The sequence below is a fragment of the Hemitrygon akajei genome, chromosome 1, assembly GCF_048418815.1.
Source record: "Hemitrygon akajei chromosome 1, sHemAka1.3, whole genome shotgun sequence".
In the NCBI taxonomy this organism is placed as follows: domain Eukaryota; kingdom Metazoa; phylum Chordata; class Chondrichthyes; order Myliobatiformes; family Dasyatidae; genus Hemitrygon; species Hemitrygon akajei.
Window position 1 is genome coordinate 25,713,543 of NC_133124.1, and position 18,941 is coordinate 25,732,483.

Sequence of the window (18,941 nt, forward strand, 5' to 3'; positions counted from 1 at the left end):
AACTGTACATTTTCCATAGATGCTACCTGGCTTGCCGAGCTCCTCCAGCATTTTGTGTGCGTTGATGGCTTTCAGGGCAAGTCTGTGAACGATATGAAGATGGCTGGAGAGGCAGGCAGTGTTGAAGAAGCAGAGAGTCTGTAGAAAGACTTAGACAGATTTGGAGAATGGGCAAAGAAGTGGCAGATGGAATACAGTGTATGGTCATGTCTGTCGGTTGAAGGAATAAGAGAATTAGACCATTTTCTAAACAGGCAGCAAATTAAGAAATCAAAGATTCAAAGGGACTTGGGAGTCTATGTACAGGATGCCCTAAAGGTTAACTTGCAGGTTGATTTGGTAGTGAGGAAGGCAAACGCAATATTAGCATTCATTCTGAGAGGACTAGAATATAAAAGCAAAGATATAATACTGAGGCTTTGTAAGGCATTGGTCAGGCTGCACTTGGGAGCATTTTTGGGCCCCTTATCTTAGAAAGGATGCGCTGGCATTGAAGAGGGTCCAGAGGTTCATGAGAATGACCGTGGGAATGAAAGGGTTAACACATGAGGAGTGCTTGATGGCTCTGGTCCTGTACTTGCTGGGGTTTGGAAGAATGAGGGGGGAATCTCACTGAAACCAATTGAATATTGAAAGGCCTAGATAGGGTGGATATGGGGAGGATGTATCATAGAGTGGTGGAGTTCAGGGCCAGAGGGCGCAACCCCAGAATAGAAGGATGTTTTTTTAGAACAGAAATGGAGAGGAATTTCTTTAGCCAGAGGGTGGTGAATTTCAATTCATTGCCAAAGAAGTCATTGGGTATTATTAAAAGTTGATAGGTGATTGATTAGTAATGGTGTCAAAAGTTATGGGGAAGTGAGAATGTGGCTGAAATGGATCAGTCATGATGGAATGGCAGAACAGACTCGATGGCCGAATTGCCTAATTCTGCTCCTATTCCTTATGGTTTTATGGACCATTCTTAGACATCTTGCTTGAGACAGTCATCATTGTATCATCTCTGAACGTGCTTCCATTGCATCCTTTGCGCGACCAGTCATCCCCCGCCAATATAGACATGCCTATCTATACAAAGAATTTGGAAAAACACCACCCACCGAAACTAATCATACAATAATCAAAAATATAAATATCTCACATTTAAAATATTATTTCACTGTGCACACCGTAATGTTGATGGTTGCCTTAAATCTTGTTTTGTTTTAACAAAATGTCACGCATTCTTCCATTCCTGACATTCAGGATTTCAAGCAGGTTACTGGCATCTACAACAAATCACCATTCTTCATCCAAAAATACTGATAGGAACGAAGTCATCTAATCAGGCAGTGGATCACAACCCAATCTGAACTATTCACCTCACACCCAAAGTTTACCTGGCTACTTAAAAATACTCGTTTTACGGCATATATGCCTATTGATAATACATTTTTACTTTGAACTTTGACTAATAAAATCAACAGAAAAATACTCCCTCGCATTTTTTTTTTACCGACTGAGCTATCGGAGTTTTCAGCCCAGCGACCTCGGTGTTCATAGAAAGCAGGTCGATTATCCTTAGCAATAAACTGCTGTAACACGGATAATTTTGAATAAAATAATTTGGACTTTACTGTTATCCCTCAGTGGAATACCTACCCTGAGTTTATCGAGGTGCGGGAGGTGCTCGAATCCGGAGCAACATCTGCTGGAGGATGTCAGCGGCTCGGGCAGTATCTGTGGTGGGGCTGTTGGAAAGGAATTTCGGGTCGAAAACCTGCAATAGGACCCGTTGTTCACAGATGTTGCTCGACCCACTGAGTCCGTACAGCAGATTGTTGTTCTGAAGCACGTGCTGCCCGAATATACACAGCGGCGAAGTAATATTTTACTGGAACTCTAATTTCTTAAGTAGGTATGGTTTACTTTATCTAGTTGGAGTTACGCACAGCCTCTGAAATGTCCTACTGTTTAAAGCAGAACGATCTCGGCGACGTGGGAATTTGAAAGCCTGAACTAATAATACATGCGATCACCGAGCTAGTGGGTCAGATCCTACAGCTTGATACTCATCCTCTTTGCCCCGGGAGACTGCGACAGCAGGCCGGGACGGGGCAGCAGAGGGGATAGCGGCGTGCCAGCCCAACGGCGTCCGCTCGGCACCAGCTCCGCCGCCGCTCTGCCGAGTGAGTGCACGGCGTTGGACAGTGAATTACTGCCGGAGGCGTGCACTCCTCGCAGCCAATGGGCTCGGGGCGCCGTCGGGAGCAGCACATGGTTACAGTGAGGGGGCGGGCAGCATTCCGCCGGTACGGAGGGCCACTCCCAGGGAAAGCGCGGAAAGTAATTTAAACCGGAGTGTGGATCGGCTGGCCGGACTCTCTGAAACGAGAAACAAGGCTCCACTGCGAATCTGTGTCAGTTAGTTTTCATAATCTGCGAATGCATCAGTCTCTGTGCAAGGTTTAACTTCATGTAAAACTTGATGCTATTCAAAACTCTTGGTGGTGTCCCAGCTCGAGACACCCAAAATCTGCAGACCCACATTGGCTCTACAATAGCACCTGTATTTCATAACTTTCACCTTTACTTGCAAATTGATATTTCTTCCATTTTATCAACTAAATTCCATTATCACTCTGTGAAATCACGATTTCTGGCCTTCTGATTACTCCCACGTGTATTTACTCACTGAGCTGTGTTTGCCTAAATTTCAAATTCCACTCCTAAATCCACAACAGTTCAAAGTTGTGATCCGCTGCTGTGATACCTCGTCTGTTAATGGTCAACGGTGAAAGGTGAATAGTTCAAAGGGGAACATGAGGGGAAACTTCTTCACTCAGAGGGTCGTGAGAGTGTGGAACGAGCTGCCAGCGCAAGTGGTGCGTGGGACGATTGAGTAAGGTACATGGATGATAGGGGAATGGAGGGCTATGGTCCCGGTGCAGGTCGATGGGAGGCAGTTTAAATGGTTTAAGCATGGACTGGATGGGCCGAATGGCCTATTTCTGAGCTGCTCTTTTCTATGACTCAGTATCTCCTTTTGTGAATCTATACTATCTTTTATTTGATAAAACTCTACCTTGCAGATTATTGTTAGTTATCACTAACGTCAACAGGTGAATATTTATGAACACTTAATGGGGATTAAATAACAGAAAAAGATGTAAAAAGTATGTGAAAAGATTACAGAGTGAATAAATGAATTTGAATCGAGAAAGCAAATTTATTTTTAAATGTTCCTCTCTGTTTATCTCTCAGTCTCGATTTTCTATTTTCTCGACTTAAAATCTATTGATTAAAATACTGCAGTTCTGCAATACCCCAGTTTTTTCAGAATTGATTCAGAGAGAAAAAAAGAGAGAAAAATACAGTATAGGCATTCATTCCGCTGTTCTGAAGTCCATTTCTAATTTTGCAAGTTGCAATGTCAGCTTTGCGAGGGCTACGAAAACAAACAACTCTGCTCTGAATGCCGGGCGGTTTGTGGTTTGGTTTGTTTTTGAGAGAAAAAAAATTAACATTTAGTTATTTTTGCAATTGCATGTTTGCATATAATTTCATACAATAAAACTAATCGAAGGGGGTGAAGAAACCTCGCGATGCAAGCTCGTCGTTCTGCAAAGAGATCGATTCTGGGCAGCCGGGTTTGCGCTCCTAGTCCGGCCGGAGATGGGCAGCTTATCCCCGGGGTGATCCAGGCGCTGAAATCCGAAAACAAGGAGTGCGGGGGGCGATGCAACCTATACATGGTCATGCTGGAGGATGGCACCCTGCGGGAATACCCGGAGGAGGAGATCGTCGTGATGGGACCCGGTTTGCACCACCACGTCAGCAAAGTGCAGATGAAATGCAGAGAAAAGGTGTGTAACTGAAACAGAGATGTGGATTGGGAATGTGCCGGTTTTGCCATCGTGTGCTTCCAAATATTGTCATACCACCAGTGAGAGGCAGAGAATCATAACACCACCTGCACCACCACCCTCCCGCTGAGATCTGGCGACTGAAGCCGAGCCGAGCCCCCTCCCCCCCGGGTACCTTCGGAGGCTCCTGAGCCCCCGCTGGACCCTTTGTGGGTCTCGGTCTGTCGGGAGGGTGGGTCATTCATCCTCCATCTGACTCCGGCCAGTCGGCTACTTGTTAAGCTCAAACACGCGGTGTTACTTGACACAGCCCGCCCGCCGGTGGGGTTTTTCATTTCTCCACGACACCGGGTCGAGGGGAGATAGATCTCCACCAGCAGCTTTTCGCTGCCGCTTCGCTTTCGGATGTTTTGAGGTTTCGCGTTTTGTGTGGTGGTCCGCCGCCGCCGCCGCACTTTTGAGCGAGTGGGCGAGGGCACCGCGGGTGGGGAGCGGGTCTGCGAAACGTGTCGCTCGCTGCTCACCTGGGCAGCGGAGCCTGCTAAAGCGCTGGGCACGGGCACACGCAAACAGGAACACAAACAAACAACACGGAGGGAGCCTTGGGAAGAATCGCGCCAAAATTCCCTGTTCTGAGAGGAGAAGCCGGGGTTATTGTAGATCAGCCGCAGTGTGTGTGTGTGTGTGTGCCGCCTGTTTACTAGAGCTTTAAGTAAACACTGCAGTCAATCAAACCTGGATTGAATGAAAAGCTTCATTGAAAGGTTGTGCGCGGGTGTGTTGGAGTTGCTGCACTGATGACAGTACGTCCGCTGCCCTGCTCGGGGAAGAACAACGTACAGTGGACCCAAACAATCGGACGTGGTCTTTCGACCCGATCACGAGCAGAGGGCAAGGCCCCCCCCCCCCCCCCCCCCCAAGTCCCGCCCCACCTCCTGGTGCGGTCACTTTGGAACCATTTAACATGTTAACTGTTGCAGATTACATTCAAGAACTGTGTATGCAGAAGATGAGGAAGTAGAAATACTTGCGTAGAAAAGATATTTTGGAAAGGACTGTGACCCCCTCATTGCGCATGGTGTTGGTTTTCATCAATATTATGCAGTGTTAGATTGTTTACAGAGGATTGGCACCGGTCTGTCTTTCGAAACGATTGCAACAAAGGCACATTGATAGATCAATAGCTTATTAAAACACACAAAATAGCCTATTAAAGTAATGCTTGAGATTGCCTGTATTTCAACCACATCATTCTTCTCTAATTATGTTTGATACCAGCATTATAATTTGTTATTTAATAATCTTGTGTGCTGCTTGCTTTAAACGTTCTCACACCAGATTGTGTAAAGTTCCTAAATATAACTCAGGTAAACATTTAAAAAAGAGCTAAAACAGGCCGTCAGGAGAACATTGCTCAGTTGATTCATTCTCCCATCACAGCATCCAAACATAACGCTCATAAGCCAACGGTCTTTGTCTCCTTTGTTTTTCATGGATCACTTTTATGTGATTTCTCGAGTTAGGATTGTAAAATGTAGCTTATGGGTTTTGTACTGAAAAGCAACTATGAACAATTGTGCTGTGAGTGCATTGGGTTTAGTGAATTGTACGCTCACTAACCTGTGCCATAGGTGGGAGCATAGAGGGTTGTGCTTAACATTCTGCAGATGCTTCAGCAACTTCCAACTGCCTCCTAGAGGAGGGAGTATAAAATGGAGGGGGTCTTGTGACAGGTTCTCAGGTGCAACTTTTGTGGAGAAGGGCACTCGTTGGAAATATTCATATTTTCAGCTGATCTTCTGTCATGAAAGATATTTCACAATAAAATAAAATCAGGAGAAAAATGTTGGAATTGTTGTGAAGAAATTAAAATCTGAGTAGAAGGTAGACGCTTTTTACAATTATTTGTAAATTTATTTACATGCATTTTCCCAGTACTGGTGTTGTTGACTTCTGAATGACCTTTTGGTGAATCTGATTGGATCCTCTCATACAAGCCTCTTCAAAAGCAGTCTCCAAGCATAGCCTACAAATAGTTTAAAATCAGTATTTGAATTACTTAAAAATCATTTTCAAGTTAAGAGACCTTTTTTGATGCTGGAAGCAATGAGGTCTGCAGCAGTTCATTGTCAAATTTTCTCCTCCTCTCCTGGCCCAACCCCTGCATCTCCCACCATTAGCAATGTAAACACTCATTTGGAGCATTGTGTGCAGTTCTGTTTACCATACGAAAGGCAGAGGCTTTGAATGAGGTGTAGAAGAGAGACACTGGGATGTTGGCAGGTTTAGAACCTGTTAGTTATAAAGAGAGGCTGGACAAAGTAGGGTTGTTTTTTTCTTTGGAGTGTCACAGGCTGTGGGAGGGGGACTTGATAGAATCCATAATTGTGAGGTGCATTGACAGGTTAGATGGTCAGAGTCTTTTATCAGGGTGAAACTGCCAAGTCCTGGAAGCCGTACCAGAAGAAAGAGGGGGCATCTCATTGACACCTATCATGTGTTGAAAGGCCTCGACAGAGTAGATGTGGAGAGGATGTCCCCTTTGGTGAGGGAGTCCAAGGCCGGAGGACACAGCCTCAGAATAGAGAGGAGTCCATTTAGAACGGAGATCAGGAGGAATCTCTTAAGGCCAAAGAGTGGTGAATCTGGAATTCGTTGCCACAGGCGGCTGTGGGGGCCAAGTCATTTTGGTATATTTAAGACAGAGGTTGATTAGTTGGGACAGGAAGGGATATGGGGAGAAGGCAGGAGATTGGGGCTGAGAGGGAAAATGGATCAGCCATGATGAAATGGCAGAACAGACTTGATGGGCCAAATGGCCTAATTCTGCTCCTACATCTTATCGCCTTATGTGGGGTGAGAGAAGGAAAGTTTAATGAGGATGTTCAAGGCAAGTTTTTTTTTATGATAGGTGCCTGGAATATTCCGCCAGTGCAGGTCGAATATGCAGCTACAATAGCAATATTGAAGAAGGATTTGGACTGCACCATGCAAAGGCAGAGAATAGAGGGATAGGGTCTATGTTTGAACAGATGAGATTGGTTTAATTAGTGGAATCATAGTCAGCACAGACATGGTGAGTTGTAGGGCTTATAGCTGTGCTGTACTTTCTATGTTTCGGAGTATTTGGACTGTAAGGCCAAAAGATCTAGGAGCAGAATGAGGTCATTTGGCCCATCGAGTCTGCTCTGCCATTTCATCATGGCTGATCCATTTCCTTCTCAGCTCCAATCCCCTGCCTTCTCCCTATATCTCTTCATGCCCTGGCCAATCAAGAATCTATCAACCTCTGCCTTAAATACACCCTGTTACTAGGTCTCCACAGCCACCTGTGGCAACAAATTCCACCCTGGCTAAAGAAATCCCTCCTCTTCTCCGTTCTAAAAGGACATCTCTCTGTTCTGAAGCTTTGTCCTGTAGTCTTAGACACCCTCACCATAGGAAACATACTCTCCACATTCATTCTATCGAGGTCTTTGAACATTCGATAGTTTTCATGAGATTGCCCTCCACCCCATGCTTCTGAAACCCTGCAAGCATTTCATTTAATTGTATAAGTCTGAGATACTCCACAATCTGCGCCATGATTCAGTGTGATAATTGCTCACTGGTTACTTTTCCAGATGTAAATTCACTTTGTTTAATTTCTTAACATTCTTCTGGTCTGTTCCTATCTTACCACAAATCCCTGTTCTCTCAATCTTTAATGAAGTACAAAGGCGTTTGGAATGGCCGGGAATACAGTTCAGTGGGAGGTGAATCACAAGCAGGCCATTTGGTTATCTTATGACCATGAGTGATATTGCCCAACAGATCTTAAGGACTTTTTTTTAAAGCTTTGCATAATTCCCAAATTGCTAATCATATTTTCCAGTTAGCTTAAACTTCTCAAAGAAGTGATTTAACTCGAAAGACTGTCATTTCTTCACGGAGAAAGAAATTTCAATCTAAAATATTGAGAGATTTGCCTACCATCCATGAGGGACATTTATCACGAGCGCTGTGTATGTAGGGCCCTATTAAAGATCCCACCCATCCATCTAGCATCCTCTTTGACTTTCTACAGTCAGGCAGGAGACTATAATGCATAAAAACAAGAACAGTTAGAATGAGAAACCGTTTCTTCCCCCAGGCTATTAGGCTTCTGAACTCCCTGCCACATCGTATTTGAAGTGTCACTGGTTAATCTGTTCCAGTACAATATTTAATATTAATGCACTATAGTTTGTTATTTATGTATAATCCATCTGTAGATTTTATTCTTACCTTGTTAAGTTATTGTGTGTTATGCGTACTACTGTACTTTACACCCTGGTTCGGAGAAACATTTTCTTGTTTATATTTACATTATTTGGTTAAGTACGTTATATACATATACAGTATATAGTTAAATGACAATAAACTTGATACTGATCTTTAGAGAGGTATAACATTGTATTGAATAGCAATGTTAGAATGCACATAGGATGGAAAATCTTTGGTTCATCTGCATGACGTGGGTTTGATATTTAAATCATATTTTTATATTTTCATATTTTTCTAGTTAAAAAATTTACTTTTGTAGGTTTCCAGCTGACTGCTGCTGGCATAATAAATTCATTTATTTTGCAATTATAATCTACTCACTGCCCACACGGTAAGTTTGCGTGTTGGAATAGGTGTGCGGATGCTACAACACTGTTATTGTTGCTTCACCAAATTTAAATTTGCATTTTTAAGTGCTCTCATTTAAAAATAATGAATTAAAAGTGAAACAGCCACCTGCTGCCTTGGCATGTGGCTCTATCTGACTTGGACAGGCTGTGGTAGCTAGAACTCTGTGCTGCTGGCATCTCATTCTCCCTCCCCCCTCACCCTTTGCATTCTGGCCTTGTTTCCCATAATGCAGTTGGCACAAGGACAATTGTCACTAAGTCAGTGTTTAAAAATTAACAACAGCAAATTCTCATGAACCGTAGGTATATATGAATAGTAAGAATGATTTTAGTATGTTATTTACAATTTTATCTTTTATTTGAATAAGTATGTTCAATTTTGGAAAAAGTAAACCTTTATTTTGCTTTATCTCCCATTGCAATCAGCCAATTCTCCCTCTGCCTCTATCTACCTCTCTCTGTGTCTTTCCAAACTCAAGTCCCAATCTCCTTCCTAATTGCCAAGCAGCTATTGCCAAGGTTAATCATGCAGATGGCTGTAATTTTTTGGAACCCCCCCCCCCTTTCTTAGAGAACTAACAAAATTCAAGGCTGAAATTGATAGATTCTTGGATGCTGAGGGAACTGCGAGACGTGGGAATCAGGAAAATGAAAGCACGGGATTATGTTTGATCCTACTGAATGATGGAGGAGATTCAAGCAGCCTGCTTCTACCCCTTCCATTGTCATGTCCCAGACCATGCCTCCACATCTTTGTTTACTTAGCCAGCTGGATGCCGAATGAGAACGAGAAAGGAAAGTTATAATGAAATCTTGCTGTTAAATTCATTAACAGTAAACCAGAACTCCTTGTAGGTATGGAGGTCATGGAATTTGGAAGATTGTTGAAAATATGGGCATAGAAATGGATTCAGTTTAGGTGCAGTGCAGATTTAGGGTGATGATTCTTATAAAAGTGAGGAGCTGAGTTTTTAATGTTAACTTGTTGTACAGAAGTAAGGGCATTTCAGAATATTGTCCTTAGGTGATGCTGTGAATGTGTTTGAGAGGCAGGATGGAAATGAACTCCATGTGTTCTGGGCAATAAGGAGCTAGTGAAGAGCCCCAATTTTACACAGTGGAGTTACCAGGAGAAGGAAGAGCAAATACGATGATACATTTACACGGAAAGGGAAAATACATAACAAGATTCACCAGTGAGCTGCTTATAAGGGAGATCACCTACAAAATCCCCCTCAGAGTGGCCCTACCTAAAGTCACATTGCTCACAGATCAGGCTAGAATTCTGTGATAATTCGTGAGCACTGCAAACGTGACACAGGGCAATTTGAACATCTTGCATTTATTTAGTGCCTTCAGTCTGGTACAGTGCAGCATTCCAAGCTGCTACACAAGGGGGTTATCGAAACATGCAGAACTGCAGTAGAGGATATTGAGTCACATGATTAAAACTTGAAAGTAAATGTTAAGGACCAACTTAGGGAGACATGGAGAGTCTTGGAGGAAATTAAAACTGAGTTTGGCCAAAAACATTGACACCACTGGTGGAGAAATCAAAATTGGGATGAACACTAGGGTGCTGGAGGAGTGCTGAGATCTTCAAGTGTCATAAAACTCTAGAGTTACGCAACGTAGAACCAAACCCTTCAGTCCCCGCCAATCCTATTTTTCCAGAACTCTGCCTTCAATGCCATAGCATTTCAAATACTGAGTCACTGTAAACACTGTGAGAGCACCTGCCTCCCAACAGGAAGTGTCTCCCAGATTTCAAACACACTTTGAGTGAGAAAAAAAATCCACCCTTATCCCTTCTAAATCAGATTTTAGCTATTTCTGCTGTGGAGAAACATTTCTTCAAGATTCAGGATTTAAGATACTTATTGCCACTAAGTGTAAGGAGAACAAAACGATTGTTAACTCCAGATCTGATGCAGCATTGAAAAAACACAATAAGCATAAAAACACAATAAATATAAATGTAAAAGCAATCCTGTAAAACACAATGTACAAGTTACTGAGTGTGGCCGTATGTACACTGTTAGTTAGTTATTAGTTAATACACTGATTGTCTATGTGTACTTATTATTTTCTTTTTAAGCTCCATCATCTCTACTGGGGTATAGGCAGCCGACAGCAGCTCGCCAGAATCTTCTGTCCTGGGCCAGTCTTTCAAGTTGCCCCAGATGTACTCCATTTACTTGGTGTATCCTTCCTCTCCCATGGGTCAGATCTCTGGAGCTTCTGTAGCACTGGAGTTTTATAAAATGGGGTTTCTAGCCCCACGCCGTACTTATTATCTACCCTAGCTTTTCCACCGCAATTTTCTAGCACTATTGAGGTTTTCCACACAACTCCACCACCACAGTCTTCTCTGCTCCAAGCAAACCAAGTCCAGCCTCTCCCATTCGCAATGGCCATAGGATTGACTTCGACAGCACAAAACTGCCTATGCCGCGCCTACGGCTTTTGGGAGCGCCTGGTGAAGGGAGCTATTGAAATAAAACTAGAGGAGAAAGGATTTTAACGAAGAAAGTCTCAATCTAAGTAAAAAATGGATTTCAAAGGTAAACGAGGTGGGACAGTGGAAACCTGATTGGATGAGGACTAGCCAATCAGGATGGATTGACGACGGGGTTATAAGTGCCACCAGACTGGACATGCCCGGGCATCATCCCTGATGAAGATGGCAGAGTTTGTCATCAAAACGCCGATTAAAACCGATATTTGTACCCAGCTGGAAGCCCGCAAAGAACTTATTCATCATATACAACTGGAAAGCACTAAATTCTTTTTCCAGCCTCTCCAGTTTGTCTTATCCCAGACAACAACTCTGGTGAATCTCTTCTGTACTTACTATTTCAGTGCATCCATTTTCTTCCAGTTGTGTGTTAATATGAACTATACACAGGATTCCAGCTGTCACTACAGTGATAGGGAGGGCAAAGACCTCTAAGCATTTCAGACTTCACCTTGGTAAAAATATTAGAGAATAAACAGCAGAAAATAAAATGACCTTGATAGAGTATTTGCAGTGTGGGTGTTTATTATGTGTGCAAATTGAATAGTCAGTTGGAATTATACTATTCCTTAAGTACTTTGGCTAAGACTACTGCAAGTAACTTGCTCTTGAATTTCCCCCACCTGCTTCCCTTAGAAAGATCAGCATGGCCACCAAGTGTTACAGTTCAGAGTAAACTTATCAGTAGATAGATAGATAGATAGATAGATACTTTATTCATCCCCATGGGGAAATTCAACATTTTTTCCAATGTCCCATACACTTGTTGTAGCAAAAACTCATTACATACAATACTTAACTCAGTAATAATATGATATGCATCTAAATCACTAACTCAAAAAGCATTAATAATAGCTTTAAAAAAGTTCTTAAGTCCTGGCAGTTGAATTGTAAAGCCTAATGGCATTGGGGAGTATTGACCTCTTCATCCTGTCTGAGGAGCATTGCATCGACAGTAACCTGTCGCTGAAACTGCTTCTCTGTCTCTGGATGGTGCTATGTAGAGGATGTTCAGGGTTTTCCATAATTGACCGTAGCCTACTCAGCGCTCTTCGCTCAGCTACCGATGTTAAACTCTCCAGTACTTTGCCCACGACAGAGCCCGCCTTCCTTATCAGCTTATTAAGACGTGAGGCGTCCTTCTTCTTAATGCTTCCTCCCCAACACGCCACCACAAAGAAGAGGGCGCTCTCAACAACTGACCTATAGAACATCTTCAGCATCTCACTGCAGACATTGAATGACGCCAACCTTCTAAGGAAGTACAGTCGACTCTGTGCCTTCCTGCACAAGGCATCTGTGTTGGCAGTCCAGTCTAGCTTCTCGTCCAACTGTACTCCCAGATACTTGTAGGTCTTAACCTGCTCCACACATTCTCCATTAATGATCACTGGCTCCATATGAGGCCTAGATCTCCTAAAGTCCACCACCATCTCCTTGGTCTTGGTGACATTGAGACGCAGGTAGTTTGAGTTGCACCATATCACAAAGTCCTGTATCAGTTTCCTATACTCCTCCTCCTGTCCATTCCTGACACACCCCACTATGGCCGTGTCATCAGCGAACTTCTGCACATGGCAGGACTCCGAGTTATATTGGAAGTCAGATGTGTACAGGGTGAACAGGACCGGAGAGAGTACGGTTCCCTGTGGCGCTCCTGTGCTGCTGACCACTGTGTCAGACCTACAGTCTCCCAACCGCACATACTGAGGTCTATCTGTCAGTAAAATGGTTCCATGTGTTATCAGAGAATGTGTACAATATACAACCTGAAACATTTGGTCTTCGTAGACATCCATGAAAAGCAGAATCACCCCAAAAGATTGAACAACAGAAAAGCTTTAGAACCCCAAAGCCCCCTCTCCCCCCCCACGAAAGCAGCAGCAAAGCAACAACCTCCCCTCCCCCCGCCCATTTCAGGAAAAGAACGTCAGCGCCCACCACCCACCAAACAAATTTCATGACACAGGTTGGTGAAAATAAACCTGATTCTGGTTCTGACTATTTAAGTGCATTTCTGTAATATTTAACAGCACTTTTCCGAATAGCAAATGAATGTTTACTGTTATTTAAGAGACAAGCCACAGGCTCCTTGAACTCACTCAGCTTTTCAATGACATTATGACTGATGTTGCGTATCAATTCCTTTTTCTGGCCTGATCCTCAGATTCTGTGATCCCTTTAGTTCCTAAAAGTCTATCAATTTTGGTTTTAAATATACTCAGTGATTGAGCATTTACAGAATCCTCCGGTCTGGAAAACTCCAGAGTCTGTGGGTGGAGTGTTTTTCTGCCTGGAGGTCGGTGTCCAGTTGTGTTCCATAGGGATCTGTTCTGGGACCCTTGCTTTTTGTTGGGGTGGTTATAAATGACTTGGATGAGGAAGTGGTAGGTTGGCAAGCTTGCAGATGACATGAAGGTTCGTGGAGCTGTGGGTAGTGTAGAAGGTTTTCGTAGGTTGTAACAGGATGTTGACAAGATGCAAAGCTGGACCGAGGAGATAGAAAACATCGAAGTGAGTTTTCAGCGCGGTCTACCAGCTTTTTGCTCGCTGCTCCCAAAGGAAGTTGTCAACGTGTGACAGTCTCTCTCCCTCTCACTTGCTGCTGCCGAGGGAGGGCCCTTGCATTCGAATCGTCTCTCTCTCTTCCTCAATGCTGTCCGAGGATGGTACCGAAGTTCTGTGTCTGCGGTTTGTAGATTGGACTGTAGTTCTTGGTCGATCATTTCTCTGTTGCTATTTTGCTATTTTGGGCTACTTTGAAACGGAGTGGCCTTAGATGATGAGCATTTAAGCTGAAATGAATATGGACTCTTTTGATTTTGTGTTTTATGTTCTATGTTTTCGCTCGTTCCTTCTTGTGCTGTTTGCGCGGGAGGGGGGTTGGGTTCACGATCTTGCTGCCGATTGTGCAATTTGTATTTTTGCACATTGTTGGGGGGGGGGGTGTTGACATTTTTTCTTTGAATGGGTTCCACAGTTTTCTTTGTTTTGCGACTGTCTGTGGGGAAGACGAATCTCAGGGTTGTATACTGCATACATACTTTGATAATAAATGTACTTTAAATTCTTTGACTCCTCTGAAGTGGCAGATGGAGTTCAAAGGCAGCCTAACATTGTGGGCCGAAAGGTCTGTACTGTGCTGTGGTGTTCTGTGTTCTGTTTGCAACTCTCTAAGTGAATACATACTTCCTCATTTTGAGTCCTAATTGGCTATCTCCTTGTTGTCATAGTTTTATCAGTGAATGGGTTGTAAGTTTTAATAGTGACAGGTAACTATGAAGGTTTGTTCTTGTATTTCAGAGCAAAGTGATTTTTCATTCAAGGAGCAGTATTTTTTTGTTTTTGTTCTGAAGGCTCCATTAATCCCTCATTATCCTGACCAGCCATGTAATATGGGACTCCAAAGTATTGGAGGTTTCCCTTCCTCCAAGGACCTGAGTGATTCAGTAGGGTTCTTACATCAGTATCACAACTCTCATTATCAAGTTTTTAAATTTGACGTTGGCTCACAAATTGTCAGATTTAATTTGTTTGTCTTTGCAGAATTTGAGATTGAAACCTTGCACACAACCATTACACACGACACCCAACAGCAGGTCAGTTCTTCAAATGGTTAGTGCATAGGAACCATTGGCTGGAATTTCTTGGCAGCTGTATTAGCTCAGATGAAAACTATCTTTGTCTTAAATCAACTTTATGTGCATTTTGTTAAACCTCAGCTTGTCCCTTTGTTTTTACTGAACACAGAAAGTTTCGATTGTAGCATCCTTTAACTCAAAGTGCTGAAAAGCAATTAATCTGTCATTTGTTGAACATTACATATAGAACGGCCAATATTTCAGAGGTAGTCGTTTCTCTTTGTTTCTTTTGCTTTCCAACTTGTCATCTCTTTCACTCATCCATAACTTGTAGGAAACAAAATAGGGCAGCTCCAGACTGTCTGACATTTTATCAGCGTCTGATAAACTTATAAGGAAATAAGCAGTAAAGGTAAAAAAACATAATTCTGTTAATTTAAATAACAACTTTGCTAAAAGCACTTTACAACCATTGAAATGCATTTGAAATATTAACACTGTGTAATATAAAAAATGCAGGACAATTTGTATACATCGTTATCATCACGTGCTGTGCCGTAAGATGTTGAGAATCATAGTCTTTGATCATTATTGTTCTTGGCAAATTTTCCTCCAGAAGTGGCTTGTGCCTTCTTCTGGGCAGAGTTTTTAGAAGACTGGTGACCCCAGCCACTACACTGGACAACAAATTAGTTGATGCTTTTGTTTATACTCAGGGTCTGAGGCTTCTCGCTTAAGGGTCCCACAATAATCAGCCAGCATTGACAGATTCCTGTTGCCCGGATACTGTTTCTCTATGACCACAATGTATGTCAAGATTTGCAGGGAAGAAGTCTAAATGGGAATCATGCTGTCAACCAGCTGCATGTAGCTTGGTGCTCTGTAGTTAGAAACAGAGAAACATAGAAAACCTACAGCACAATACAGGCCCTTCAGACCACAAAGCTGTGCCGAACACGTCCTTACCTTAGAACTACCTAGGCTTACTCATAGCCCTATTTTTCTAAGCTCCATGTACCTGTCCAGGAGTCTCTTAAAAGACCCTATCGTTTCTGCCTCCACCACTGTCGCCAGCAGCCCATTCCATGCGTAAAAAACTTACCCCTGACATTTCCTCTGTACCTACTTCCAAGCACCTTAAAACTATGCCCTCTTGTGCTAGCCATTTCAGCCCTGGGAAAAAGCCTCTGACTATCCACACGATCAATGCCTCTCATTATCTTGTACACCTCTATCAGGCCACCTCTCATTCTCCGTCGCTCCAAGGAGAAAAGGCCGAGTTCACTCAACCTATTCTCACAAGGCATGCTTCCCAATCCAGGAAACATCCTTGTAAATCTCCTCTGCACCCTTTCTATGGTTTCCACGTCCTTCCTGTAGTAAGGTGACCAGAATTGAGCACAGTACTCCAATTGGGGTCTGACCAGGGTCCTATATAGCTGCAGCATTACTTCTCAGCTCTTAAACTTAATCCCATGGTTGATGAAGGCCAATACACCGTATGCCTTCTTAACCTCAGAGTCAACCTGTATAGCAGCTTTGAGTGTCCTATGGACTCGGACCCCAAGATCGCTCTGATCCTCCACACTGCTAAGAGTCTTAACATTAATGCTATATTCTGTCATCATATTTGACCTAACAAAATTAACCACCTCACACTTATCTGGGTTGAACTCCATCTGCCACATCTCAGCCCTGTTTTGCATCCTATCAATGTCCCATTGTAACCTCTGACAGCCCTCCACACTATCTACAACACCCCCAACTTTTGTGTCATCAGCAAATTTACTAACCCATCCCTCCACTTCCTTATCCAGGTCATTTATAAAAATAACGAAGAGTAAGGGTCCCAGAACAGATCCCTGAGGCACTCCACTGGTGACCGACCTCCATGCAGAATATGACCTGTCTACAATCACTTTTTGCCTTCTGTGGGCAAGCGAGTTCTGGATCCACAAAGCAATGTCCCCTTGGATCCCATCCCTCCTTACTTTCTCAATAAACCTTGCATGGGGTACCTTATCAAATGCCTTGCTGAAATCCATGTACACTACATCTACTACTCTCCCTTCATCAGTGTGTTTAGTCACATCCTCAAAAATCTCAAACAGGCTCGTAAGGCATGACCTGCCTTTGATAGAGCTGTGCTGACTATTCCTGATCATATTATGCCTCTCCAAATGTTCATAATTCCTGCCTCTCAGGATCTTCTCCATCAACTTACCAACCACTGAAGTAAGACTCACTGGTCTATAATTTCCTGGGCTATCTTTACTCCCTTTCTTGAATAAGGGAACAAATCCGCAACCCTCCAATCCTCCGGACCCTCTCCCGTCCTCATTGATGATGCAAAAATCATGGCTAGAGGCTCAGCAGTCTCCTCCCTCGCTTCCCACAGTAGCCTGGGGTACATCCCGTCCAGTCCTGGTGACTTATCCAACTTGATGCTTTCCAAAAGCTCCAGCACATCCTCTTCCTTAGTATTTACATGCTCAAGCTTTTCAGTCTGCTGCAAGTCATCTGTACAATCGCCAAGTTCCTTTTCCATAGTGAATACTGAAGTGAAGTATTCATTAAATACCTCTGCTATCTCCTCTGGTTCCATACACACTTTCCCACTGTCACACTTGATGGGTCCTATTCTCTCATGTCTTATCCTCTTGCTCTTCACAAACTTGTAGAATGGTTTGGGGTTTTCCTTAATCCTGCTCACCAAGGCCATCTCATGGCCCCTTCTGGCTCTCATAATCTCATTCTTAAGCTCCTTCCTGCTAGCCTTTTAATCTTCTAGATCTCTATCGTTACCTAGTTTTGTGAACCTTTCGTAAGCTGTCCTCTTCTTCTGGACTAGATTTGTGTTGTTCTCCTGTAATTTTCATCATAGTTATTGTTTTCACCTTTCTTCTGAAAAATTCTTTAGTCAAATGTATTGGTCTAGACTCCATGTTTGCAGATATCCTGTGGACATCTGAAACACAGAACCACTGCATTGCAACCTTTTTAAAGCTATATCTTGGGGAAAGACAGGAGATTGGGACTGAGGGGAAAAATGGATCAACAATGATGAAATGGTGGAGCAGACTCGATGGGCCAAATGGCCTAATCCTGCTTCTATATCTTATGGTCTTGTATCTAGGAATTTACTTAACCTTTCATTTTTGGAATGCCCAACTCAAAATACTTTATTGGGAAAAAAATCTATTAGTGCTTTCTCATTGTGCATATTTAAACAGCTATTTTATCCAAGGTTAAGAGAACAGACAATTTTCGTACAAGCACCATGTGAGATGCATGTATAGTTATCATATGGGAAATGTGGTAAAGTGTACTACCTTTTGATGTCTAAAGATTGAGTGAGAAACTCAGGGGTTCAGGAAGACACTTGGTTGTCAGGGAAAGGCCTGTTTCTGTGCTGTATAATTCAATGACTATCTGTGACTGTAATTCAATGCAAATAATTTATGGTCTTAGTTAAGTGATGTAGAGCTTGGAATTGTTGTTTCAAATGTCCTGTTAATTTTTTTTAACCACTGGAGTGATCATAACAATAGACAGATTTTAGTAAATAGGTTCATCTAGTCTTAGAAAATATCAAAATGGATAACTAATGCAAATATAGCTTTGGTAGAGGTAATTTTATGTTGCTAGGACAATGCTCCTTTGCAGTCTATTGTCTTATTCCTTCCACCCTCTATTTAAACCTTTCTGTTCTCCCTAAATTAGAATTCACTCCACGATCTGCTGCTCTACGTAGTTTTTCCAGTGTTCCTAAATAGCCCAGCTCCCTCTTCTCCTTGTTTTTTTCCTATTTTTCCATATTGATCGGGGAGTAAGAGACTTCTGGCTCTCTAGCCTATGTGTGCCTCTCATAATCTTGTAAACTTCTATCATGTCTCCTCTTAGCCTGTGCCGCCCCACAGAAAACACCCCGTGTTTGTCTAAGCTCTCCTTTATAGCACATTCTAATCCAGGCGGCATCTTTTCTGCACCCTCTCCAAAGCCCCCATATCTTTCCTGTAATGGGGCGAGCAGTATTGAATGCAGATACAGCCTAAAAAACAGTTCGATAAATCAGTGATGTAACTTCTTAACACTTGCACTCAATGGCTCAACTAAGTAAGGCAAGCATGTCATACACCTTCCTGACTACCCTATCAACTTATGCAGCCACTCTCAGAGAGCTATGGACCTAGACTCCCTCTACATCAGCACTATTAAGGGCCTACCATTAACTGTGTGCTGTCCCTTTATTGATCAGCTATATTGTATCCTCTTTGTACATCCTTTTCAGGGAATGTTGGTGCCTGTTACCATTGAAGATGTTTATTTGCCATTATCTTTC

General features: G+C 42.9%; 1 protein-coding gene across 3 annotated transcripts in view; it reads left to right on the forward strand.

The window, feature by feature from the left end:
- The first annotated feature begins 3,426 nt into the window (after positions 1-3,426).
- znf704 (zinc finger protein 704) overlaps positions 3,427-18,941 on the forward strand; it is a 192,014-nt gene continuing 176,499 nt past the window's right edge. For all 3 annotated transcript variants that reach the window (XM_073039817.1, XM_073039834.1, XM_073039826.1), the window contains exon 1: positions 3,427-3,845. In XM_073039817.1, coding sequence (XP_072895918.1) covers positions 3,585-3,845 — 261 coding nt within the window. In that variant the 5' untranslated portion in view covers positions 3,427-3,584. The remainder of the gene's footprint in view (positions 3,846-18,941) is intronic.